We start from the raw sequence: 22633 nt of genomic DNA, 5'->3' as shown, positions 1-22633 counted from the left end.
TAGTTTCTCTTTTGAATAGTTCTTTAGTGTAGTTCTTCCCTTTGCTGGTTTTCACTTTTTTTCCCTCACTTCATTCTCATGGAATATTTTGTTGAGGATGCTCTGTAGTTCAGGCTTTCTAGTTATGAATTCTTTTAATTTGTTTACACTGGAAATTTTTTGTTTCATCTTCAAATCTGAAACTTAATTCTGTTGGATATAGGATTCTTGGTTGGCATCCATTTTCTTTCAAAGCTTGAAATATGTTGTTCCATGATCTCCTAGCTTTGAGTGTCTGGGTTGAGAAATCAGTTGAGATATGCATTAGTTTTCCCCTATACGTACTTTGCCTTTTTTCTCTCATGACCTTTAAGATTTTTTTCCTTATTTTTTGTTTTAGCCATTTTCTTTATAAGGTGTCCTGGTGTGGGTCTGCTGTAGTTTTGTATATTTAAGGTCCTGTAAGCCTCCTGTATTTGATTTTCCATTTCATTCTTTAGGTTTGGGAAATTTTCTGATATTTTGCCATTGTAAAGATTGTGCATTCCTTTGGTTTGTATCTGTGCTTCTTGTTCTATCCTGATAAGTCTTAAATTTGATCTTTTCATACTTCTTGTAAGTTCTGTTCATGGATTCTTACTATCTTCTCTGCATAGTTAACTTTATTTTCAGTATTAAATATTTTGTCTTCATTGTCTGAGGTTCTGTCTTTTAAATGGTCTAATCTGTTGGTGATGCTTTCCATTGAATTTATAATTTGATTTATTGATTCCTTTGTTTTTAGGATTTCTACTTGTTTTTTTCTCACAATCTCTTTTTTGATGTGATCTTTCACTTCCTGTATTTGCTTTTTGATTTCTCTTTATACTTCCTTTACTTTGCAGGTCAGATTAACTATGTGCATTCTAAACTCCTTCTCGAACATTTCTACTACTGTGTTACCAGTGGCTTATCTTCTTGGGGCATCTTGGTTTTTTTGGGGTGCTTTGTTCCCTTGTTTTTTCTTGTTGTTTGTCTGTTCTCCCATTTAGTTATATGGATATGAGGCAATACAGATTCTACCCTGTAGATTTATGTTGCCTCTGAAGATTTTCAGTATCTCATCTTGTTGTGGGGCGCAACTTAAGAATAGACCGATCACCACTGAGAAGTCCAAATTTGAGAGTCTTTATTAAGATGGCCGACTGACTGTCTCACACAATGCCCCCAAAAATGGTTATTGGGAGAACAGCCCCGGCCACAGGGTTGCAGGGTTCTTATACCAAAAATTACATTAATCATAAGTGTCTGTTGCTATGATTTGAAATTACACATTAACATCATGAGATCATCGACAGAGGGGGAAGTGGGTCAAAATGACCCTTACCTAGGTACAAACTAAAGAATGGTTACTAACATCCACACAATCACTGTTCACATGGTACATTGATTAGTAGCAATAGGAATCAAAAGAGAGCAATTCTTCACTACATAGGAGTTGCCATTGTATATTATTAAACATGTCACACCAAGTAACTGATGATGGGCACAGAGGCGGGGTGTTCCCATGGGAGAAGCTTATTTCCTACATAACAAGGAGTCTCAGAGCAAAATGGAGTCTGTATAGTCAATTCCCTTAGAGTCTGGCCTATAACATTCTCGTGGAGTCATATCTGTCAGCCCATCACAATCTTCAAAAGGGAGACCACTGTCAACATCACCAGTGCAAACAACATACAGCCTCAAATCTAATAGCTCCCAGGAAGGTGTCCAGTGCCCTCTTGCTATAAATAGCAATGATGGGTTCAATCACTGTTCACAGTAAAAACAGAAAATTTACTAAAAGGGTGTACAGTTTCAAATAGTGGGCAAAGAAAGAATAGAAACAGTGCAGGACATGGTGTTCATGAAGGAGAAAGTGAGAAACCAGAAACAGAAGTTCACAGGAAGAGTTGAAGAGGAACCAACACAGATTGGCTGTTAGGTGGAGAAAAGTTATAAAGGGAGTCTAGGAAGACAGACAAGTGAGAGGAAGAACACATACAAAGAAAAAAAGAATTAAAAATAATATATAGCAGAACTGCAAAACACCATGAATATATCACCATTTTCAGCTAGCTTATGCACCAAAAAAACAAACAAAAAAACCCCACCCTGTTCCCAATATGATGACGATTACAGAGAAGAAAAAAAATAAAATAAATCTCTGTGGAAAATTGAACAACTGTCTCTGCCACCAGGAAAAGCTTCTCAGCCTTGTCTCTTACTTCCCACCAAATATTGTTGCCCAGACAAGCCCTGGCAGACCCAGTCACTGTCTTACCAATCTGGGCTCAGATGTCCTGGGTTTGGTCACATTGCAATCCCAAGATCTTAATGCCACTGGAATTTGCGGAGAGACCAACAGGCATGAGCAATCCTGAGAGACAGTAACTAGATGGCAGCAACCTGCACTCCCAGGAGGAAGAACCCGGGTGCAACCAGACATTTAGGCACCACTACACTGAACCTCCAGGTACTGGCTGGTGTTCCCAGTTTGGGGCAGCTGCACCACAAGATGGCAGCAACAGCAAACCCACCGGTACCCCAAACAAACTCCAGGCTCTGGCTGGCATCTCGAAATGGATGTGGCTGCGTACAACCAAACCTGGAGTCTCCCTGGCAGTGGACTACTATGCAGTGGCGGAAGTGGCAGAATTGCTGGCAGAGGCATGGTGTCACCAGCAGTTGCAGACTTTGGTGGCATTGGCAGCTGGTGGAGGGACTGCAGCAGCAGAAGCAGAGGCAACTGTGGCAGTTGTGGCTGCAGGGTCAGCAACTCCCAGAGAGAAGACCTCTAGGTGACCTCTAGGGGAGCAGCAGTGGCTTTGGCAGCAGCAGTGGTGTTGGTAGTATTAGCAATGGCAGCAAGAGTGTAGGTGGCAGCCTAGCATCAAAGGCAGCTTTGAGGGCAGCAGACCTCTAGGAGGCAACAGCGACTCTAACAGCATCAACAGCAGCAACAACCCTTGGAGAAAAGACCTCCAGGCACCTGCAACAGCAGCTTCAGGGGCAGCTATGTCCCAAGAGAAAACCTCTGGGTGATAGCAGCAGTGACTGCAGCAGTAGTGCTCATGGAAAAGATCTCCATTGCTCTATAGTGGTGTGAGCAGCAGTGGACCCAGATAATACACCTCCGGGCATCTGGGGCATTGGTCTCAGGGGTAGCTGTGCCCCACTCTCTAGCAAAGACCTCTGGGCAGTGGTGGCCTCTCTGGTGGTGTGGGCAACTGAGGCACCTGGGGAGAAAACACTTGGGGCACATGGGTTCTTTGTGTTTTGAGCACACTCTATACTGATTTTGAAATTAATTTATATTCCCACCCATAGTGTATAAGGATTCCTTTCCTCCTGCATCCTCATCATAGTTTTTTGTTTTCTTGATGATACTGAGATATAACAAGCGCAGTGGTCCATTTTCAGAATACAGTATTTAGTCTTCAGTGTAAAATTGAATGTAAGAAAGGCTTCCCAGAGGGTCAATAGAACAGAAGGGAAAGTTATACAACAAGCATCATAGCCCATGGATGTGTCAGATTCAAAGTCCATGCACCTGAACAGTTCCTTGTCAAAGGAGGTGGGGCAAGGTGTCAGCCCATTTAACAAAGACAGAAATTTCTCTGTTAAGAAATAGTAATTTAAGGGGCCAGGGTTGTAGGTCACTGGTAGAGTGCTTGTCTAGCATGTATGAGGCACTGGGTTGGATTCTCAGCACCACATAATTAAATAAAGGCATTGTGTCCATCTATAAATTATTAAAAAAAAAAAGAAATAGTAATTTAAAGGACTGGGGTTGTAAATCAGGTGGTAGAGTGCTTGCATAGCATGTGAGAAGCCCTGGGTTTGATTCTCAGCACCATATATAAATAAAGACCCATGAACAATCTAAAAAATATTTTAAAGGAAAGACATAAGAGTTGCATATGCATCAGAATGCATGTACCCCTCAGATAACTTTCCTGTCTCAAGAGAAAAGGGACGTGGGGATCACTAAAGGTATATTTTTAAAAATAACCTACTATGAGACACTAAAACCTAGGCAACGTTTAGGAAGATTTTGTATTTATAGTACTTAACCATTGAAGATCTGGGAAAGAACCTGTGCACCAGAGGAGAAATGCTGATTGTACTTACTCTGGGAGTTCTTGACCACAAACATTTGATCTTGCAAGACTGTCATTAAAGTCTTTTACTTTAAAAAAAAAAAAAAAAAAAAAATTTTTTTGCTGTGTCTTCTATTTCCTAGCCCATTCTTTGGGTTTGGATAGGTGAATGTGTTACACATCACTTTGTTTCTCAAAATTCTCACAGTACCCATTTTGATGGGTATGAGATGGAATCTCAGTGTAGTTTCAATTTGCATTTCTCTGATGGCCAGAGATATTAGACATTTAAAATATATATATATTGGCCATTTGTATCTCCTCTTGGAAAAGTCTGTTGAGATCATTTGTCTTTAATTGATTTGATTCCTTGTTCTTTTGGCCTTGAGATTTTTTTGAGTACTTAATATAGCCTAGTTATTAATCCTCTGTCCTATGAACATCTGGCAATTATTTTCTCCCACCCTGTAAACTGTTTCTTCACTCTGCTGATTGTTTCCTTCATTGTACTGAAGCTTTTTAATTTGAGATAATCCCAGTTTGTCAATTCTTTATTTCCTGAGCTATTGGAGTTCTCTTGAGGAAATTGTTGCCTATACCAATATCTTGAAACATTTCTATAATTTTTTCCTATAGTACTTAGGTCTTACTAAGGTTTTTGATCCATTTTGTGTTGATTTTTGTACAGGGTGAGAGGGATCCTTGGTCCATTTTGCAATAAAGCTTTTGTTTTGCAGAAACTGGTGCCATGATATTGATCAGGATCTCAGCTCAAATCTGTGCCTATTTATAGCAGAGAATTTGTAGGAAGGAAGGAGAGGGGAGAATTTGCTTGTTGACTGGATGGTAAGAGATGAAAGTTTTAGCCTTTTTTTTTTTTTTAACTGGTAGGAGTGGTTATCTTACCTCTTGAAAGGTCACCTTTTTTTTCTTTGGGGAATTACCATGTTTTGCACAGAGGAGTTTGGCCTGTGATGTCAAAAATTTATCAACCAGACGAGGTAGCTTCATTTGTGCTTGTCCATTCTGGAAAGGTTTTCAAACTGTTCTTAAGTGAATTGTAAAGACTTTTCCCGAAACACAACTTAAAATACTTTGTGATTTATAGAATATATGTTTGTGCCTGTCTAGTCCTTAAGCAGTTTGAGATATGTGATCTGCAAATATTTTCTCACAATCTTGTAGGTTTGCTGGTAAGTCTCTTAACAGTATCCTTTCATGCACAGAAGCTTGACTTTTTTTTTTTTTGCGCGGTACTGGGGATCGAACCCAGGGCCTTGTGCTTGCAAGGCAAGCACTCTACTGACTGAGCTATCTCCCCAGCCCAGAAACTTATTTTTACGAAGACTATTCAGTTTTTTTCTGTGGTTGCCTGTCCAAATCATTGCCAAATCCAGAGTCTCAAAGATTTAGGTTTAAGGGTTTTATAGTTTTAGCCCTTAAGATAATGTTTCTGAAACATTTTGAGTTAACTTTTGCATAAAATATAATTCTTTTTTCATATGGATATTTGTTTTTCTAATCACTACTTACTGAAAATAATTAAATATTATGAATGCATGTAACAGTTCTTTTTATAGCACTTATAATCTTAATACCAATTGTGTTGTTACTGGAATTGGTCAAAGTCTGGCTCTGGGGTTTCAACTGACCAGGACCTGCCTCCTAAATCAAAGGGCACTGAGATGAATGGTGGGGAAGGAAGGATTTTCTTTTCTTTTTTTTTTTTTAATATTTTTTTAGTTGTTGATGGACTTTTATTTTATTTATTTATACGTGGTGCCGAGAATTGAACCCAGTGCCTCACAGAAGCTTGGCAGGCACCCTTCCACTGAGCTACAACCCCAGCTGAGGAGTTCCTTCTCAATGTGGGTACCCACACTGAGGTTCTAACACAAGTCATGGGGTTATGTGGGAAAGGAGCAAAGGCAAGGATTGGGGGCCTGCAGATTGCTAGCAGTCCTGGTCAGGCCAGGAGCTGGTTGAACATTATCTCAGAATCTGTCAAGTGAAGACTTGGTGGTGATAAGAAAGTGGCTGCTGCCTGGAAGTATTTTAGCTATAGTCATCAGAGATTTATCCACCAGACATGTTTCCCCTGGGATCCAAGATGACTACAGGAAGGAATGACTTCTAAAAACAATGAGGCAGAAAATCAAGATAGAATTAGGTCGGTGGTGATTATGATGATGAGGAGGAGGAGGATGATGATGATGATGATGATGATGATTTTTGCTGTCCTGGGGTTTGAACCCAGGGCTCCCTGTTTGTGAGGCAAGCACTTTACCAACTGAGCTATATCCCCATCCCCAGTTTGGTGACTGAGTATCCTTTATCCTTCAGGTTTAGGGCAATGAGCAGAAACTTAGAAGCCACTCCCAGTGGCCAGGATCAGGATGTTTGTAAGAACTAGCAGCTGACCATATGTAAATTATGAAAATATCTTAGTTACTCCCATCTGACGTCTTCCAGCATTGAAGGAGGAGAATAGAAATTAAATTTAGTGCTGATAGGAACACTCCTGGCGTGATGAACATGTCTATGTACAGAGCCCAGCAGAAACCTGGCCCAAAGTTTAAAGTAGCAAAAGAAGACAGAGCTGTATGAAAAGAGATGGCAGGTATAATCCTGTTTTGAGTTACCCATTACACCTATGCAGGTCCAGTGAAGAGCTGGTGCTTGTAGTAAAAACAGCCTCAAAATCCCTCTTATAATGCTTATTTGTAACCATTCTTGGTTGTGATGTTGAGCAGCAGACATTAGTTTTTGAGAATTCCAGTTGTTGTTTTTGTTATGGGGCGCAACTTAAGAACAGACCGATCACCACTGAGAAGTCCAAATTTGAGAGTCTTTATTAAGCTGGCCAGCTGACTGTCTCACACAATGACCCAAAAAATGGTTATTGGGAGAAGAGTCCCAGCCACATGGTTGTAGGGGTTCTTATATCAAAAATCACATTAATCATAAGTGTCTGTTGCTATGAGTCAAAATTACACATTAACATCATGAGATCATTGACAGGGGGAAGTGGGTCAAAATGACCCTTACCTAGGTACAAACTAAAGAATGGTTACTAACATCCACACAATCACTGTTCACATGGTACATTGATTAGTAGCAATAGGAATCAAAAGAGAGCAATTCTTCACTACATAGGAGTTGCCATTGTATATTATTAAACATGTCACACCAAGTAACTGATGATGGGCACAGAGGCGGGGTGTTCCCATGGGAGAAGCTTATTTCCTACATAACAAGGAGTCTCAGAGCAAAATGGAGTCTGTATAGTCAATTCCCTTAGAGTCTGGCCTATAACATTCTCGTGGAGTCAGATCTGTCAGCCCATCAGAATTATTTTTGTGTTCTCAATGATTCTACATTGACTTTCTTTTGCAACTTAATTCTTAAACTTTTTAGCAAGCAACCTAGCATTGGGAATATGTTTATTACCCATCGTTTAAAATAATGGATGTCAAATGTTTTGCAAAATTAAGAATATTTGCATTCTAGATAGTTCTTTTTGTGGTTTCATTTAAAATAGATTGTCCTTTTTTAATGGCATCCTAGTTTACTATTTTAATTATAAAAATTAATGGGGACTTTGATTTGTGGGAATAGTTTGAAGAACATTTCAGAGAGACTTAATTGGTATTTAAATTAAAAGAATGCTAATGCAATTTTTTTCTGAACAGTTTATAAATACAGATGTACCAAATGTTACGCTGTTTTTAGTCATAACTTAGGTTTTTAATGTTTCAGTGTCTTAATGTTTCCCTTTGTTTTTAGAAGTTATTTGTAGACAGAGTTTTCAGTGGTATACATTTGGACTTTATTAATAATTCTACATATTTTTACTCACATAATTTACAAATATTGTGAAAAATAAGTATTTCATATATGAATTTGAACATGGATTATTTGATACATACATAGGGTTACAGGTTTGAAGTGTCTTAGAGTTTAGTGACATTGAAGAATCAGTACAAGCAGACATGTTTTATTTATGTAAATTTCTCATAGTATTATTATCTAATTTATAATGGTTACATCTTATTTTAACATAAGTTTTGATGTTCTAGGAAATACTATACCTCTAAACTTTCAAAAATGAATTGGTGCCTATGCCCATTTAAACATTTTATAATTTAATATTGTATTTACTTGAAATTCATGTTTTTTATGTACTAAAACCTATGTTTTCCTTTTTGTCTTCACTTGTTACTATCTCATGAAAATAACTGACGGCAGTTCAGATTTAAGCAATAAATTTTGAATGATAGCGGTTTTATTTGAGTCCTACATTTTAACTGTGTAGCCATTATGTTGTTATAGACCTTAGAAGACTAAAAGAGAAAAAAATATATTTTTTCTAAACCCTAACTTTAAGCATTAATCTTTTCACTTTCCTCTTGCAGCATTTTCAGTTAGCTTTGATTGACTGTAATCCCTGTACTTTATCCAGTGCAGAAAGTAAGTATTTTTTAAGTATGATACCTGTTTTTGTCTTTTGAGCAAGAGCATTTCAAATTCATGACCCTAAGTACATATTTATATTTACTATATCTCTGGTTTTGTTGGTAATTGAGAGGATGAGTGAGAGGACATGTGCCTGATTCAAAGACTCTTAAGACTTTTTCAGTTCACTTGGGTAGTACTTTTCTTTCTTTTATTTTTTTAACTTAAGAAAAATTAATGTGATCATTTGGTAACTATAGGAAGGTCTGAGTTCTCACAGATCACTAATAGAGAATGATTGCCAGCTTGTTAACCAGATATTATCAGATATATTAGATATTTCCTTTTGTATCCCTTTTAAAATAAAAACATAAGTTCTTCCTTTTATTGTCTTAGGACTGGCACATTCCTTGTGTTTTGGCTGTCTTTGTAACTGCACAAATCACAAATTTTCAAAAAATAAATTGATGTGAAACTTAATATTATAGTATTATTGGGATAAAAATCATTATTCTAGAATTCTAAACTAACTATTTTGTATTAAAGTTTAATTTTAAGACCTATTTTAATGTATTTGCGCATTTTGGTATATAATCAAAAATTGGAGTTGTCAACATTTTCCTAGTTGTACAACTTGTGCTTCTCTTTTAAAATGTATTTAAGAGGTGGGCCCCATGGCACATGCCTCTAATCCCAGTGGTTTGGGAGACCAAGGAGCCTTGAGAATTCAAAGCCAACCTTAGAAATTTAACAACGCAAACTTAGCGACTTGATAAGACCTTGCCTCAAATAAAAATTAAAAATAAGAGTCTGGGGATATAGCTCAGTGGTTAAGTGTCCCTCGGTTCATTTCCTGGTTAAAAAAATTATGTGTGTGTGTGTGTGTGTGTGTGTGTAAATGAAAGCATTAAAACTGGAGATTTTTACCTTATAAAAAATGACACTGTCTTATGGGATGGTGAGGCCAGAGTAGTGAGCCCTGAGACTAATTCTAGATTGGTTTCTGATGGTATAAAGATGCCAATTATTATTGTTCTTTCCTTCCTTATAACCCTCAACAGATGGTAAAAGTACAGGGGAAATGGGGCCCTAACTTTTTATTTTTCCTTTTTCTTAACATATATTCTATTGTCCTCCAATAATAAAATAAGGTGAAATTTTTATTAACTGGACTTACTTGTTGGAAAAATAATTGATGAGGAGGAAAATCTCAAACTTTGTGGGTAAAAGGGTATTAAACATACATATAGAATTCTTGTGTGTGTGTATGGTATATTATTTTGTGATATTTTTTCTCTAATAAATAGTATTTATTTTATGTGGCAGCTATTTAACTGTGGTATTTACCTGTAAAGCCATAATGTTGTCCTACAAGGTTGGTTGAATTTGGAGAGATAATTATAAAAGTATTTTCTCTTGTATGGAAAGAAATCTGTAATTATCTAATACAGAGTTCTCCAGTATGCCAGTAGGAAACTTTTACTAGCAAGTTGAAGAGGAATTCTTCAGACCTTTACAAAGTTTCACTTATTCAGAATCTCTTAAGCTCAGTGTTTAGTGATTGGTTTTATTGAGCTTCCTTTGAATTTCATCTTTACAACACTGAAGGGGAATGTGAGTAAGGAGTAAAGAAGGAGAATACAGAAGAGGGGAGAAAAAAGGCTGTTTTGAGAATTCAATAATTTTGTGTGACTTCTCTTTAAAAAGAGTTGTCCACCTGCTGAGGTTGTGGCTCGTGATCAAGTGCTCACCTAACATGTGAGGTACTGGGTTGAATCCTTAGCACCACATAAAAAAGTAAGTAAATAAATAAATATATCGTGTCCATAAGTATTCTGCATATAATTTTGTAAGATTCTCCTAAGTAGATTTCTAAAATAAACTAAGAGTTTTATCATTGATAGGTAAACCAATAAGTCAGACATCTAGACTTTAGTTGTAACTATCCATTAGAATTTAGTTATGTTGATCATTAATGTTGTTGAACCATTCATGCTTGTTATAATTCTGCTCTTTAGGTTGTTAACACCTCCTTTGTTTTTTAATCTTTAAATAACATGTCTTTTGAAGAGTCAAAAGAAAATTCTTTTCCTGTGTTACTAGTATTCTGGTCTGTGACTTTTTTTTTTTAAATGGGGGGCAAGGAGGCAGGTGATGTAACAGGTATTGAATCAGGGACACTTGATCACTGAGCCACATCCCCAGCCCAATTTTGTATTTTATGTAGAGACAGGGTCTCACTGAGTTGTGTAGTGCCTTGCTTTTCCTGAGGCTTACTTTGAACTCCCTGTCCTCATACCTCAGTCTCCTAGGCTGCTGGGATTACAAGCATGCACCACCACACCTGGAAGATCTGATTTTTTAAGGAAGATTATTTAATATAAAAGGAAGACATATGCCTTGAATAGCATGTCTTTATTCTATAGTAACATTACTAAACCGTAGAAGTTTTTCAGCACCACACATAAACTTAAAGAAATTGTATTGCTAGTGTTTTTCATGTGAACCTTTTATTAAGTATACTTGCTATTGCTATAGATTTTTCAGGGCTGTACCTTATTACCTTAAATGTGACTGTATTGAAATTGATCTTTTTCCATGATCCATTACAGTTCAGTTTCATATTGCCCACTTGTATGAAACCCAGGTAAGTGTTTTAATTTACCTTTCTTAAAAACAGTACTAACATAAATCAGAATCCTCACCTGTGCTTTCAGAGTAAAATATACAAGAAAAATCTCATGCTTTAAACAAAATGAATGTATCAGATGATTTTATATTTATATTTAGTGCTTTATCCTTTTATTTTGAAATTTTGTTTAGTGATGAAATTATTTAAGACAAAAGAATTTGAGACTTACTCAATATATGTGTAATATTTGTGGTAACTGTCTTAAACACAAACTCTTAATTCATTTCCAAAATATAAAAGTTGGTATATAGTTAGTATTGTTATCTAACATGATTTGCACCTATCGCTACGCCATAAAAAGCTGTCTCCAATTTTTATGTGTGATGTTTAGTTTTCTTTTTAAGATACCTATGAATGGTTACAATTAAGGATTACTGTAGATGTTTCTTTTCTCTTAAGACTTTTTTTCTCTTAAGACTGTGAAGTTTCTTTCATCTTACCATTTGAAATGTCCAATAGTGTTACACTGCTTTTAGATTGTTTTATTTTTAGAAAATTTCAGTTAGGTAGGTTTTTTTTTTTTAAACCATGGAAAATATAAAATTATAGTCTGTAGTGGGAACTAGGAAAGAAATTGGTAGATTCTAAAGCAATAGTGTGTGTTGTTAATATGAGTATCTAAACATTTTAAGTTCAAATTATGATATATATCTAATACTTGATAAGAGCATGTCAGGAAGAAACATTTTATGTATGTGAATAATTTATGAGAGTTATCCCTTTCCTCCTCCCAAGTATAAAATGAAGTGATAAAAGTAGATGTGATGTAAGATTATTCCACATCAGGAAAGATGCTCGTATCTCCCAATATTCATATCACTAGGAGACCCAGTAAGATACAGATCATTTAAGTGGTGATGTAAGAGCTGTTATAGGTTTTTTTGTTTTGTTTGTTTGTTTGTTTTTAAGTCATAATCTGGTTTTTCTACTTTATCTCTTCATACTTTTCCTAATACCTACACACATGTGTGCACACACACATATACACTAAACCATTGACCCAGATTCACTAAGATTTGATATGCCCTCAGGGATAATTTGCTAATTAGAGACTACATAAAATAAAATGCATTTTGGGATTTAATACCCCTCTTACTTGAATGTCATAGACAATAATTTTTAACCTGCTAATCATAATTTTGAGGTATCTAAAGTATATAAAATATATTTTCTGTTTAGAAAATATTTTAAGCCTTGGGTGTGTAAGGAAAGCAATTTAAAATGCATTTTTAAAATCCATTTTGATGATTTGTGCCTGTTAGGATTCTATAATTATCTAAATTTATGTGAAAAATTTAAAGCAAGAAAAATGAATATTATACTTGAGTAGCCACTGCAGAATATTCCTCTTTCAATCTTTAGAAATGAGAGCATATCTGTGTTCTAAATGCCAGAATAATAGAATGGTAGACTGAAGTCTAAATTTCTACGGTGTTTTTTTAAAATTAGAAATGTGGGTATTTTATTTTCATATGATAAATCCAGCCTAGGGAATATTTTCATTGCATTTCTTTATCTTGGTGTATATATCTTTTGCATGTTTATCCAGGAATTTCCTTTTAATTAAAGAAAAAAAAATGTAGTAGGTATACAAGTCCTCTTATAATAAGTAGACTAAAACATTAAAAGTAATTTTCTAGGGATAGATATGCAGGTATTTTTAAATTATTTTCCATTTTATTTTGCTTTTAAACTAAAGTTCTTAACACAAAAATTTTTTTTTCCATTTCTTGACAGAGTCATTGTCTTACCTCTGGATAATTACATTTTTAGCTTTGATAGGATTTTAAAAATCATGAATAGTAAACAAAATAGCACCTGTAACTCTTTTAGTGAATATAGTGTTACACATTCTGTTATTGAAATGGATTACATTGGTTCTTAAAATAAACGTATAAACCCAACAAAATATCAGTAAAAGTAACACAGGCAATAGAAATAAACATGAGAGGAAGAGGGAAGGAGGAGGAAGCAATCTAAATTCAGTAATACAAAAAAGAATCACCATGCTCAAGTGGGATATATGCCTGGGAAATTATGGAAAAAAAAAGGTTCATCAACAACTGAAAAAAATACTTAAAACACAGATATACACTAATCAATAAGTGTGGTACATTATGTTAGCAGCTTGGGCAAAATTATATGATAATCTGAATAAATGGAGAAAAAGCATTGGATAAAAAATGCAGTATATTTTCATGTAAAAATTCTCAAAAAATCGGGTAAAGAATGAATGTATCTCAGTACAATTAAAGCTGTAAATCAAAAGCCCACAACTGACAATATACTCAACTGAGAAAAGTTGAAAGCTCTTCCTCTAATATCAGGGAAAAAAGTATATTGCCCACTCTGATCAGATCCATTCAGCTGAGTACTTTAAGTCTTAAAACATTAAGCAAAGCAAAGGAATAAGACATCCTACCTAGCATGGTAGCTTCTGCCTGTAATGTCAGCTCATGAGTAGGTGAGGTAGGAGAATAGCAAGCTCGAGGTTGGCATGGGCAACTTAATGAAATCCTTTCTTAAAAAATAAAATGAAAAAGGAGTGGGGATGTAGCTCAGTGGTAGGTGGCTCCTGGATTCAGTTCCTAGTAACACAAAAGAAAAAAACAAAATCCCACAGTCAACTGCCATTTCACCTCTGTTAATATGTGTTATCAAAAAGTTAAAGAAACTGTTACTGAGGATGTAGGGAAAATAGAAACTTTATGTACTACTAGTGGGTATGTAACTTGGTTCAATCATGGATTGAGATACCTTAAAAATAGAACTGCCACATGATTTAACTATTCTACTTCTTGATATATATCCAGAGAAAGTATGATTAACATCTTAAAGAGGTATCTGTACTATCATGTTCATTGCAGAACTATTGATAATAGTCAAGATGTGGAAACTAATGATTTGTCCTTTGACATGATTTTAAAAAGAATGTATGAGTGTGTACAATTATACACAATGGGATATTATTTAGCCTTTAGTGCGTGTAGCAAAGTGTTTAAGGACAATGTGTAAAAGATATTCTTAAACATGTTCCTGGCATGTAACACAAGCAGTAGAATGTTTAAATAAACATTGTTTTCTGTTGGGCATTATAATGATTGACAACCATTCCTTTTACATGATTTTACTTAATGAGATAACTGGGGTATTTAACCATTTCATATTACCTTTTTTTTTTGTTACTTAGATTTGGTGTCAATTACATAGTCCTTAATATAAAAAAGTACATCTTATTTGAGTCCTATTATATTTTTCTTAATGTGTTAATCTTAATGAAATGAGTAATTTTTTGTTTTGTTTTTTCTTTTAGTAATAATCTTAATAAACTAAAAGTTGAATGTTTGAAAACAACCAAATGAATATGTTTAAAATGATAAAGTGTTTAGTTATGTTAGAGAAAATTGATAACCAAAAAGAGCTTAATGAAAGATATTTAAGAACTATTCAATGAAATTATAAAGAACTTTGAAAATGTAGAAGAAATATTTCCTAGCAGAATTTAAAGGATGAAATTTATCTCACTCGTTAGTGAGAACTGATGGCAGCACTTCCAGGACTCTACATTGACAGGCAGGGAATTGAGATTCTTCTATAATGGAAGTAATTCCAAGGCTCATGAGTTTTATTTAGAGAGGCAGGTAACAGGTTCTGTGATGGCAGTACTTGTAGTGTTGCTGACTGTAGATGGGGAATGAGAGAATTAGGGTTCTTTTGATGGCTTAGCTGGGCTGGGCTGCTGAATTTTATGTGGGCTATATTTGGAGAGCCAGAGATTTGGGATTATATTGGTAACAGGACTCACACAGCTGCTGAGGTCATTGTGGAAAGTCAGGCAACTGAAGTTATGTTGATGGGAGGATTTGTAAGCCTTCTGGGCTCTTGGTGGAGAGTGGAGGAACAGTGTTTCTATGACAACAAGGTATGCATTACTGCAGGGCTCTATGTGAATAAATGAGGAATTGTTCCTCTTATTAATGCATATCAAAACATATAAAATTTTAAAAAGAAAAAGACATTGTTGTCTTAACTATTCTTTCAAGTTTAGAGAGAAATGATGTTTTTCCAGCTGACTGGTACTTAAATGGTACTTACTGGTACTTAAATGGTACTTACTGGTACTTAAATGGATTAAACAAATTGAAAGGGCATCAGGAGTTATATATTTTCTTCCTTTACTTTTTCTGCAGCTATACTTTTCCTCCAAAGTAGCTTCAGTGTCAGTAGTTCTTTGAGTATTCTTCATAAAAACTCCTTCACTGTGCAGAAAAATTCACACTAGTTGAGTATTCTTCAAAAAACTCACTGTGCAGAAAAATTCATATATTATTTGCATGCTGTAAAAAATATTTTAAAAATTCAAATTGTAGTCCATTGTGCACATTCTCTTTTGATCCTTTTTTTATTTTGTTTAGATTTGTGTCTTTTAAATCACTCTATATCAGTATAAATAGAACTGTTGTTCTACTCTTTTGTTAATGCCAACTACCTACTTTGACAGTTTCATAATTAGGAATAATTAGTAATAGTGTTGCTATAAATAATCCATTAAAGCTATTTAAAAAATGACTTCATTTCTTAAATTTTTCAGTCAACATAGGATTAAAATTTCTAATATAAAAAATTGACAGATTTCAGTCATATAGACTGGTATAGAAATTCCAAGTTAAAAGTAAGTTAAAGTAAGCCAACTCCAGTTTTTAGGGCAAAGATGATAATATCATGAGTAAATATTTTTATTCTATGAATTTAAGGACAAATAAACATAAAGATATTATAGGAAAAGTTTTCAAGATGGCTCTTAAATAAAATAAAAAGTAACAATGTAGAAATTTTGAAAAAAGTACTCTTTTAACAGTATTTTTTCCTGAGTGAAAAGTAGACATAGTTTTGATATAATTTCATTAAGAAAGAAAGAGAAGCAGCATACATATAAAAATAAGAACTGACATAGGGTAAAATAATCATTAGATTTAAAGTCATGAAAATTTTTTACATGAAAATCGTGTACTCTGGGAAAAAAGGTAGATATCTTAAAAAATGGTGCTGTCACATCTGACTGGTCATTTGGAAAAAATAAAATTGATCCCATATTTCACAACATACTCAAGAATATATTGCCAATGTATTAAAAATTACTTTGTAAAAAATGAAATCATCTAAATCTCATTTGAAAATGATTGTAAATTCTTCTGTAGTAAATATCTAATAAGTAATTATGACTAAAATTCTACAGGTAATAAAAAAACAGGTTAAGTTTAGTATATATAGATTTTAAAAATGTGTAGTGCAAGACAGATCATGTGATAATACAAATGACAACCTGAAAATAACAAGTGACAAATAAAAAGTGCTACTTTTCTATTATGTTAAAAATAGTTGTTAAGAATTGGTGGTTAAAAACTAGGACCTTAGGCTAATGAGAAAAAGAGCAGAAAGCATCGTCACCTAATTTATTTATATAATTCTCCATCAAGGGTGATCCTCTCTTTAAGTGTGAGCTGTGAATAGTTGATGTCCTTCCAGTGATTATATTGGAAAGAGATAGCTGATGATGTTAGTGGAAACATCTGATAAACAGCATGTCAGCTAAGTCAACAAGGTTACTATCACCACTACTAGGTCATATTGATTTTATATGAGAAGAATATCTAGCCTCTGGTTTTCTTTCTCAGAACTCATGTTTTTAGTCCATAGGTGAGAAAACCATTATACAGCTCCAGCTGAATGACTTCCCCAGTAAGCTGATAAAAATCAATGTCTTAAAAACTGTCATTCTTGAGATGAACCCGAGGAGATAAGAAAACAAAATGTAGTATAACATCCTTCATGGGATCCTGGAACAGTAAAATGAACTTTAGATAAAACTTGGGAACATTGAATCAGTCAAATACTGACTTTAGTAATGGTGATGACGATAATAATAATAATAATAATAATAATAATAATAATAGTGTACATGAGCCAGAAAAGGAAAAAAAATGAAGTAAAATTTTTAACCCATAAATAATAAAAATATGCACATCTTAACTGTCTTCAAAATAGTAGTAATAATATTTTGAGGATGCAGAAAAATAAAATGATATAACAAAGTTAGAAATAATTTTTTAGAAGGTATTGGTGTATTAGAAGTATTGCAGTATTCTTTGAAGATGGACTTAGATTTGTTAAGAATGTATGTTGTAAATTTCATGGTTTTCATTTAAAAAGTGTAAGGAGAACTATAATTGACATTTCAGTGCATGAAATAAGATGGGATCATACAAGGCTCAATTAAAATGAAGGCAAGGATACCCCCACACCCCTATAAAATTGAAAAGTAAAAAGGAGAAGGAAAAAGAGGAGGAGCAGAAGGAGGTTTCAGAGACTAGTTTACTAGTCATGCAGATTTGAGTTCAACCTTGTTACTGATTATACACAAACTAAATTGTATACATGGTTGTTGAAAATGAACTGTTCAAAAAAATATAATAAACATCATTACCCTATGTAAACGTAAAAAAAAATAAATAAATAAAAAAAAAAAAAAAAGAAAATGAACTGTTCACAAGCTATCCACTTAAAATACAGAGACACAACTTTACATGTATTTACCTAATAGCTGAACCTCAAAATTCATCAGACAAAACTGACATTCCTGATAAAAGAAATAGATGGATCCATTATCATTAGTGAAGTTTTCCCTCACCCAATAATTAAGTAATTAAAGCAAAATAAAATAAGTAAAGATAGTAAAGATAGTATGATTAGTAAGGATAAAGATAATTTAAATATATATCAGTCAACTAGTCAACCTAAATAACAGTACTATCAATCAAATTGTGAATTCAGTTGACCCATATACAGCACACTACCAGAGCAGATCAAATAGTTCTTACTTGCACATTGTTATTGTAAACACTTTCAGACCCGTTGAAAACAAACACTTGAAAGTTTTAAAAGTACACAAAATGTACAAGTTTGTTGTCAGACCATAGTGTAATTATAAGACAATAATGGTAAGATAACTAGAAATATAAATAAGTAAAATTTTGGAAATTGAACAGTGCAGATCTACAGCATGAGACTAAAAGGAGTCATGACAAATATTAAATTTTTTTGGAATTGAAAGCTAAGATATAAACTCAATTTCTGGGAGAGAATTGCTTACTGAGAAATGTTTGGTGTAAGTAAATGGTTTCATGCAAAGAAGAGTGCATAAAAATGTATGTGTGTGTATGTGTGTATGAATGTAGAGTGTGTGTGGATCCTAGTGATGGTCTTTATAGAAATGAAAAAATATATAATTCCAATAATCTTACCTTTAACCTTGGGGGAAATGGAGACCTTAGAAAACCTAACATAGACAAATGGAAGGAAATTAGTAAAGTCATGAATAGTAATCAGTGACATTGAAAAGAAAAAACAATAAAATTTAATACTGCTTCTGTGAAAAACCAGCAGTGTTGGCAAACCTTGGTCCTAACTAATCAAGACAAAATTACTGTTACCAAGAGTGGAAAACCGTTTGTTGTTTCTTGCTCTACATTTTACTAATACACTGAGGAAATAACTACACTGAGGTGTGATATATCACACCTACCATAGTACCCTGAGGAAATTATATCACAACTACCTGAAGTTTTTTGCTAACTTAGATGAAAGAGACTGATTCATGAAAGACATAAAAGTCACTAAAGGAGCATAAGTCAACCCAACGAACTCTTGTCATCTGTTCATGCAACGAATTAATACATGAAAATACTTGAGAAAAGTAAGTATCAAACTTAGGTTATTTCACAGGTGAAATTTTCCTCAGAATATTTCGGGAGAAACGATACCACTTCTAAACAAGGTCTTTTGGAAAAAGAGCAGAGGAAGGAATATTTTTTACCTCAGTAGGGTAGTGATAGATACTGTAATGTCTAGACAAGTCAAAACAGAAGAAATGAACAAAAGTATGTAACAAAATATTACATAAAAAGTGCAGTTAATCATGACCAAGTGAAATTTATTTCAGGAATGTGAAATTGGTGTAACATTTGCATAATAATTAATAAAATTCATATATTCATAATTCTAGAAAATTTATGTGATCTTATGAATAAATGCAAAACAAGTTTTTTTTTACAGTTTACATTGATTTTTTAAAAAAATTAATCTCAAAAACAACGCTTTTATAAAAGGAAACTTCCTTAGCTTAGAAAAGGGTATCTGTTAAAATCTTTAGTGAATGTCCTACTTAATCATGGAAGCCCTCTTTAAGATTGAGATCAATGAAAGGAAGTCTCATCTTTCCTAGAAATATTAAGTTCATATATTACAAAAAATCTAAAACCCTAGGAAGTAATGTAAGATAAGTGAATTAAAAAGTATATGAGTAATGGAAAAAGTATTTTCAGTCAGCATAATTGTCTGTGTAACAATGTTCTAGAATCTACAAGTGAAAAGGAACAAATCCTAAATTTAGCAGTAAATCCTGAAATTAGCAGTAAAGTTAGTTAGTAGAAAGTCAAAGGATATATCAGTAGGCTAACAAGTCAAATCCTTTTCTCTATATGATCTGTACATACTTAGAAGTGCTTGAGTAAAGGAAGACATTGATTTTTGTACATAACGTTTTGTAAATAACACTTAGAATTTGAAATTTGAAATAAAATTTATCCCAACAACCCTGAAAAGCAAGTATCTATTTATGAACATAAAAAAATGCACAGGATTTTTATATGGAAAACTCCAAACACTGATGAAAACTATTCTCAAAGATCTCTGTAAATGGAGATGGAAAACATTTGTTGGACTGGAAGACAATAGAATTAAGATATCACTTTTTATCAGTTTATCCATAGCATCTACAAGATCCCAGTCACAATACCACCTTTTTTTGTGTTTGTTTTTAGGTGTTGACAAGGCAAACACAGCAGTTCTAGGAAGAGGCACATGGATATTCAGTTATGAGTCATTGAAAAGACTACTTTTTTCCCCCCATGAACAGCTTTGGTACTTGTCTGAAACAATGTCAGAGGACACATGAGTTGGCAAAAGATATATACTTGTATTTATGAAGACTCTTCACTTTTGTTCCTTTTTTTTAAATGTGTCTATTTTTTGTCCAGGTATAACTGTTTGAATTAGTAAAACTTCATCGGTAGTTCTGAAATTGGGAATTTCATCTTCATTCTTCATTTTTGAAGACTGTTTTTGGTATTCCAGACCCCAAGAAGATCCATATGAATTTAAAAATTTTATTTCTGCAGGAAATGACAGTTAGGTTGCTTGTGTTTGTGGATCACTTTGGGTAGTATGGTCCTCTCAAAAATATTAACTCCTCCAGTCTATAAGATAGTATGTTTTTCCAATTCTTTAGGTATTTTACTTCCTTTTCTTGGTGTATAATTTTAAATCTGTTATTTTATCAGATATTTCATTCTTCTGGATATTATCATAAATGATTTATTTTTGGCAGCCTTGTTGAGAATCAGCTGCCCTGAATATGCACAAATTTCTTTCTGGTTCCTCTATTCTGTCTCATAGGTCTGCAAGTCTGCTTATATGCCAACATCTTTCTGCCTTTGTTACTATTGATCTGTATATATGTTGAAATCAGATATTGCTCTTTTGCTTAGAATTGTTTTGGCTACTTGGGGTCTTTCGTATTTCTATATGAATTGTTTTTTAATTTTAAAACTTGCTGTAATTACTTACACATGACAGTAGAATGCATTTATTATGCATTTTCATAAATCATGCATAAATGGAGTAAAATTTCTCCTTTTTCTGATCGTACGTATCATAGAATGACATCAACCATGCAGTCATAAGTGTACATGAGGTAATGATTTCTGTTTCATTATACTGTCCTTCCTGTCCCCATACCTAATCCTCTCCCTTCACTCCTTCATACCTAATCTAGAGTAACTGTTCTTTAGAGACTCCCCTTCTTATTGTGAATTAGCATCCACATATCAGAGAAAACATTCAGTCTTTGTTTTTTTGGGTTTGGCTTATTTTACTTAGCATGGTTTTCTAGGATTTTTTTTCTAGTTCAGTGAAAGATGTTATTCATATTTTGATAAGGATTCCATTGAAACTGTTGGTTACTTCCAGTAGTATAGTGAAAAATATTTTCTGCCCAGTCCATAAACATTGGCAGTCTATCCCCTTTCTAGGATTTTCTTCCATTTCTTTCTTTAATTTTTGTGTAATTTTCTTTGTAGAGGTCTTCCACATTCTTGGATTTATTCTTAGATATCTTATTTACACACTCACTTATTCGTTTATTCTGCCACCCCTTTCTATGTATGTGCTTGTTAGTTCTCTTTTCTGATTGCATTGGCTAGTTTTCTTGAAAAAATTCTTAAATTTATTCTACTTAGTTATATGACAGTAGAATGCACTTTGACACATCTTACATAATTGGGGTATAACTTTTCATTCTTCTAACTGTACATGATGTACCATGTTGCACAGGTTGTATAGGATAATAATGTCTGAATCATTCTACTATCATTCCTATTCCTAGATTCCCCTCTAGGCTTCTTTCACTCCCCTGTGACTAATCCAAAGTACTATATTTTTCCCTAACGCCGTCTTTATTATGCATTAACATCTGCATATCAGAGAAAACATTCAGCCTTTGATTTTTTGGGATTGGCTTATTTTACTTAGCATGATAGTGTACAGATCTATCCATTTACTAGCAAATGCCATAATTTTACTCTTCTTTAAGACTGTGTGAAAGGAAAGTGAAACACACACAAGCAGCACAGAAACCAGGAAGGAAGAGAGATCCATAGTTAAGTTTTATTTGTCAGTCGGGGTCTAACAGAGGCCATCACTCAGAAGAAAGTGAGTGAGGCAGGCAGGACTTAACTTTGGGGTATTTTATAGGGCAGGTTTGGGTGGCTTGTGGAAGGTGGTATGACCTGCTTGCATAGAAACTTGTGGTTGGATTGTGGTGGGCCATTTCTACAAACTGCCTGTGTAAAGCTTTGTGGTGGGCTCTTAGAGTAACAGAGAGAAATTTTAGTTAAGTTGGTTAACAGGTGGTGAGGGGGACGGGCAACTATCTGCTAACTTTTGTTTTCTTTGTAAGTACGTCTCTGGGACAGAAAAGTGACTTATTTTAAGCTTTGGACCTAATACTGAGTAATATTCTACTGTGTATATACACCACATTTTCTTATCTGTTCATCTGTTGAAGTGCACCTAGGTTGGTTCCATAGTTTGGCTATTGTGAGTTGAGCTGCTATACACATTGATGTGGCTGTGTCACTGTAATATGCTCATTTTAAGTTCTTTGGGTATAAATTGAGGAGTGGGGATAGCTGGATCAAATGGTGGTTCTATTCGAAGTTTTCTGAGCAGTGTCCATATTGCTTTCAATAATGGTTGCACCAGTTTGCAT

General features: G+C 34.1%; 1 protein-coding gene across 9 annotated transcripts in view; it reads left to right on the top strand.

Moving 5' to 3' along the window:
- Positions 1 to 22633, top strand: part of LOC124972020 (lysine-specific demethylase 6A) — a 220392-nt gene that overhangs the window by 100017 nt on the left and 97742 nt on the right. For 7 of the 9 annotated variants that reach the window (XM_047536093.1, XM_047536095.1, XM_047536098.1 and 4 more), the window contains exons 7-8: positions 8516 to 8570; positions 11168 to 11202. The exons of the other annotated variants lie outside the window; for them this stretch is intronic. In XM_047536093.1, the coding sequence (XP_047392049.1) occupies positions 8516 to 8570; positions 11168 to 11202 (90 nt within the window). The remainder of the gene's footprint in view (positions 1 to 8515; positions 8571 to 11167; positions 11203 to 22633) is intronic. 9 annotated transcript variants of the gene reach the window in all.

This window comes from Sciurus carolinensis, chromosome X (assembly GCF_902686445.1).
Source record: "Sciurus carolinensis chromosome X, mSciCar1.2, whole genome shotgun sequence".
NCBI lineage: Eukaryota > Metazoa > Chordata > Mammalia > Rodentia > Sciuridae > Sciurus > Sciurus carolinensis.
Note: the sequence above shows the minus strand (reverse complement) of the source record. Positions and strands in the feature narration are given on the sequence as shown.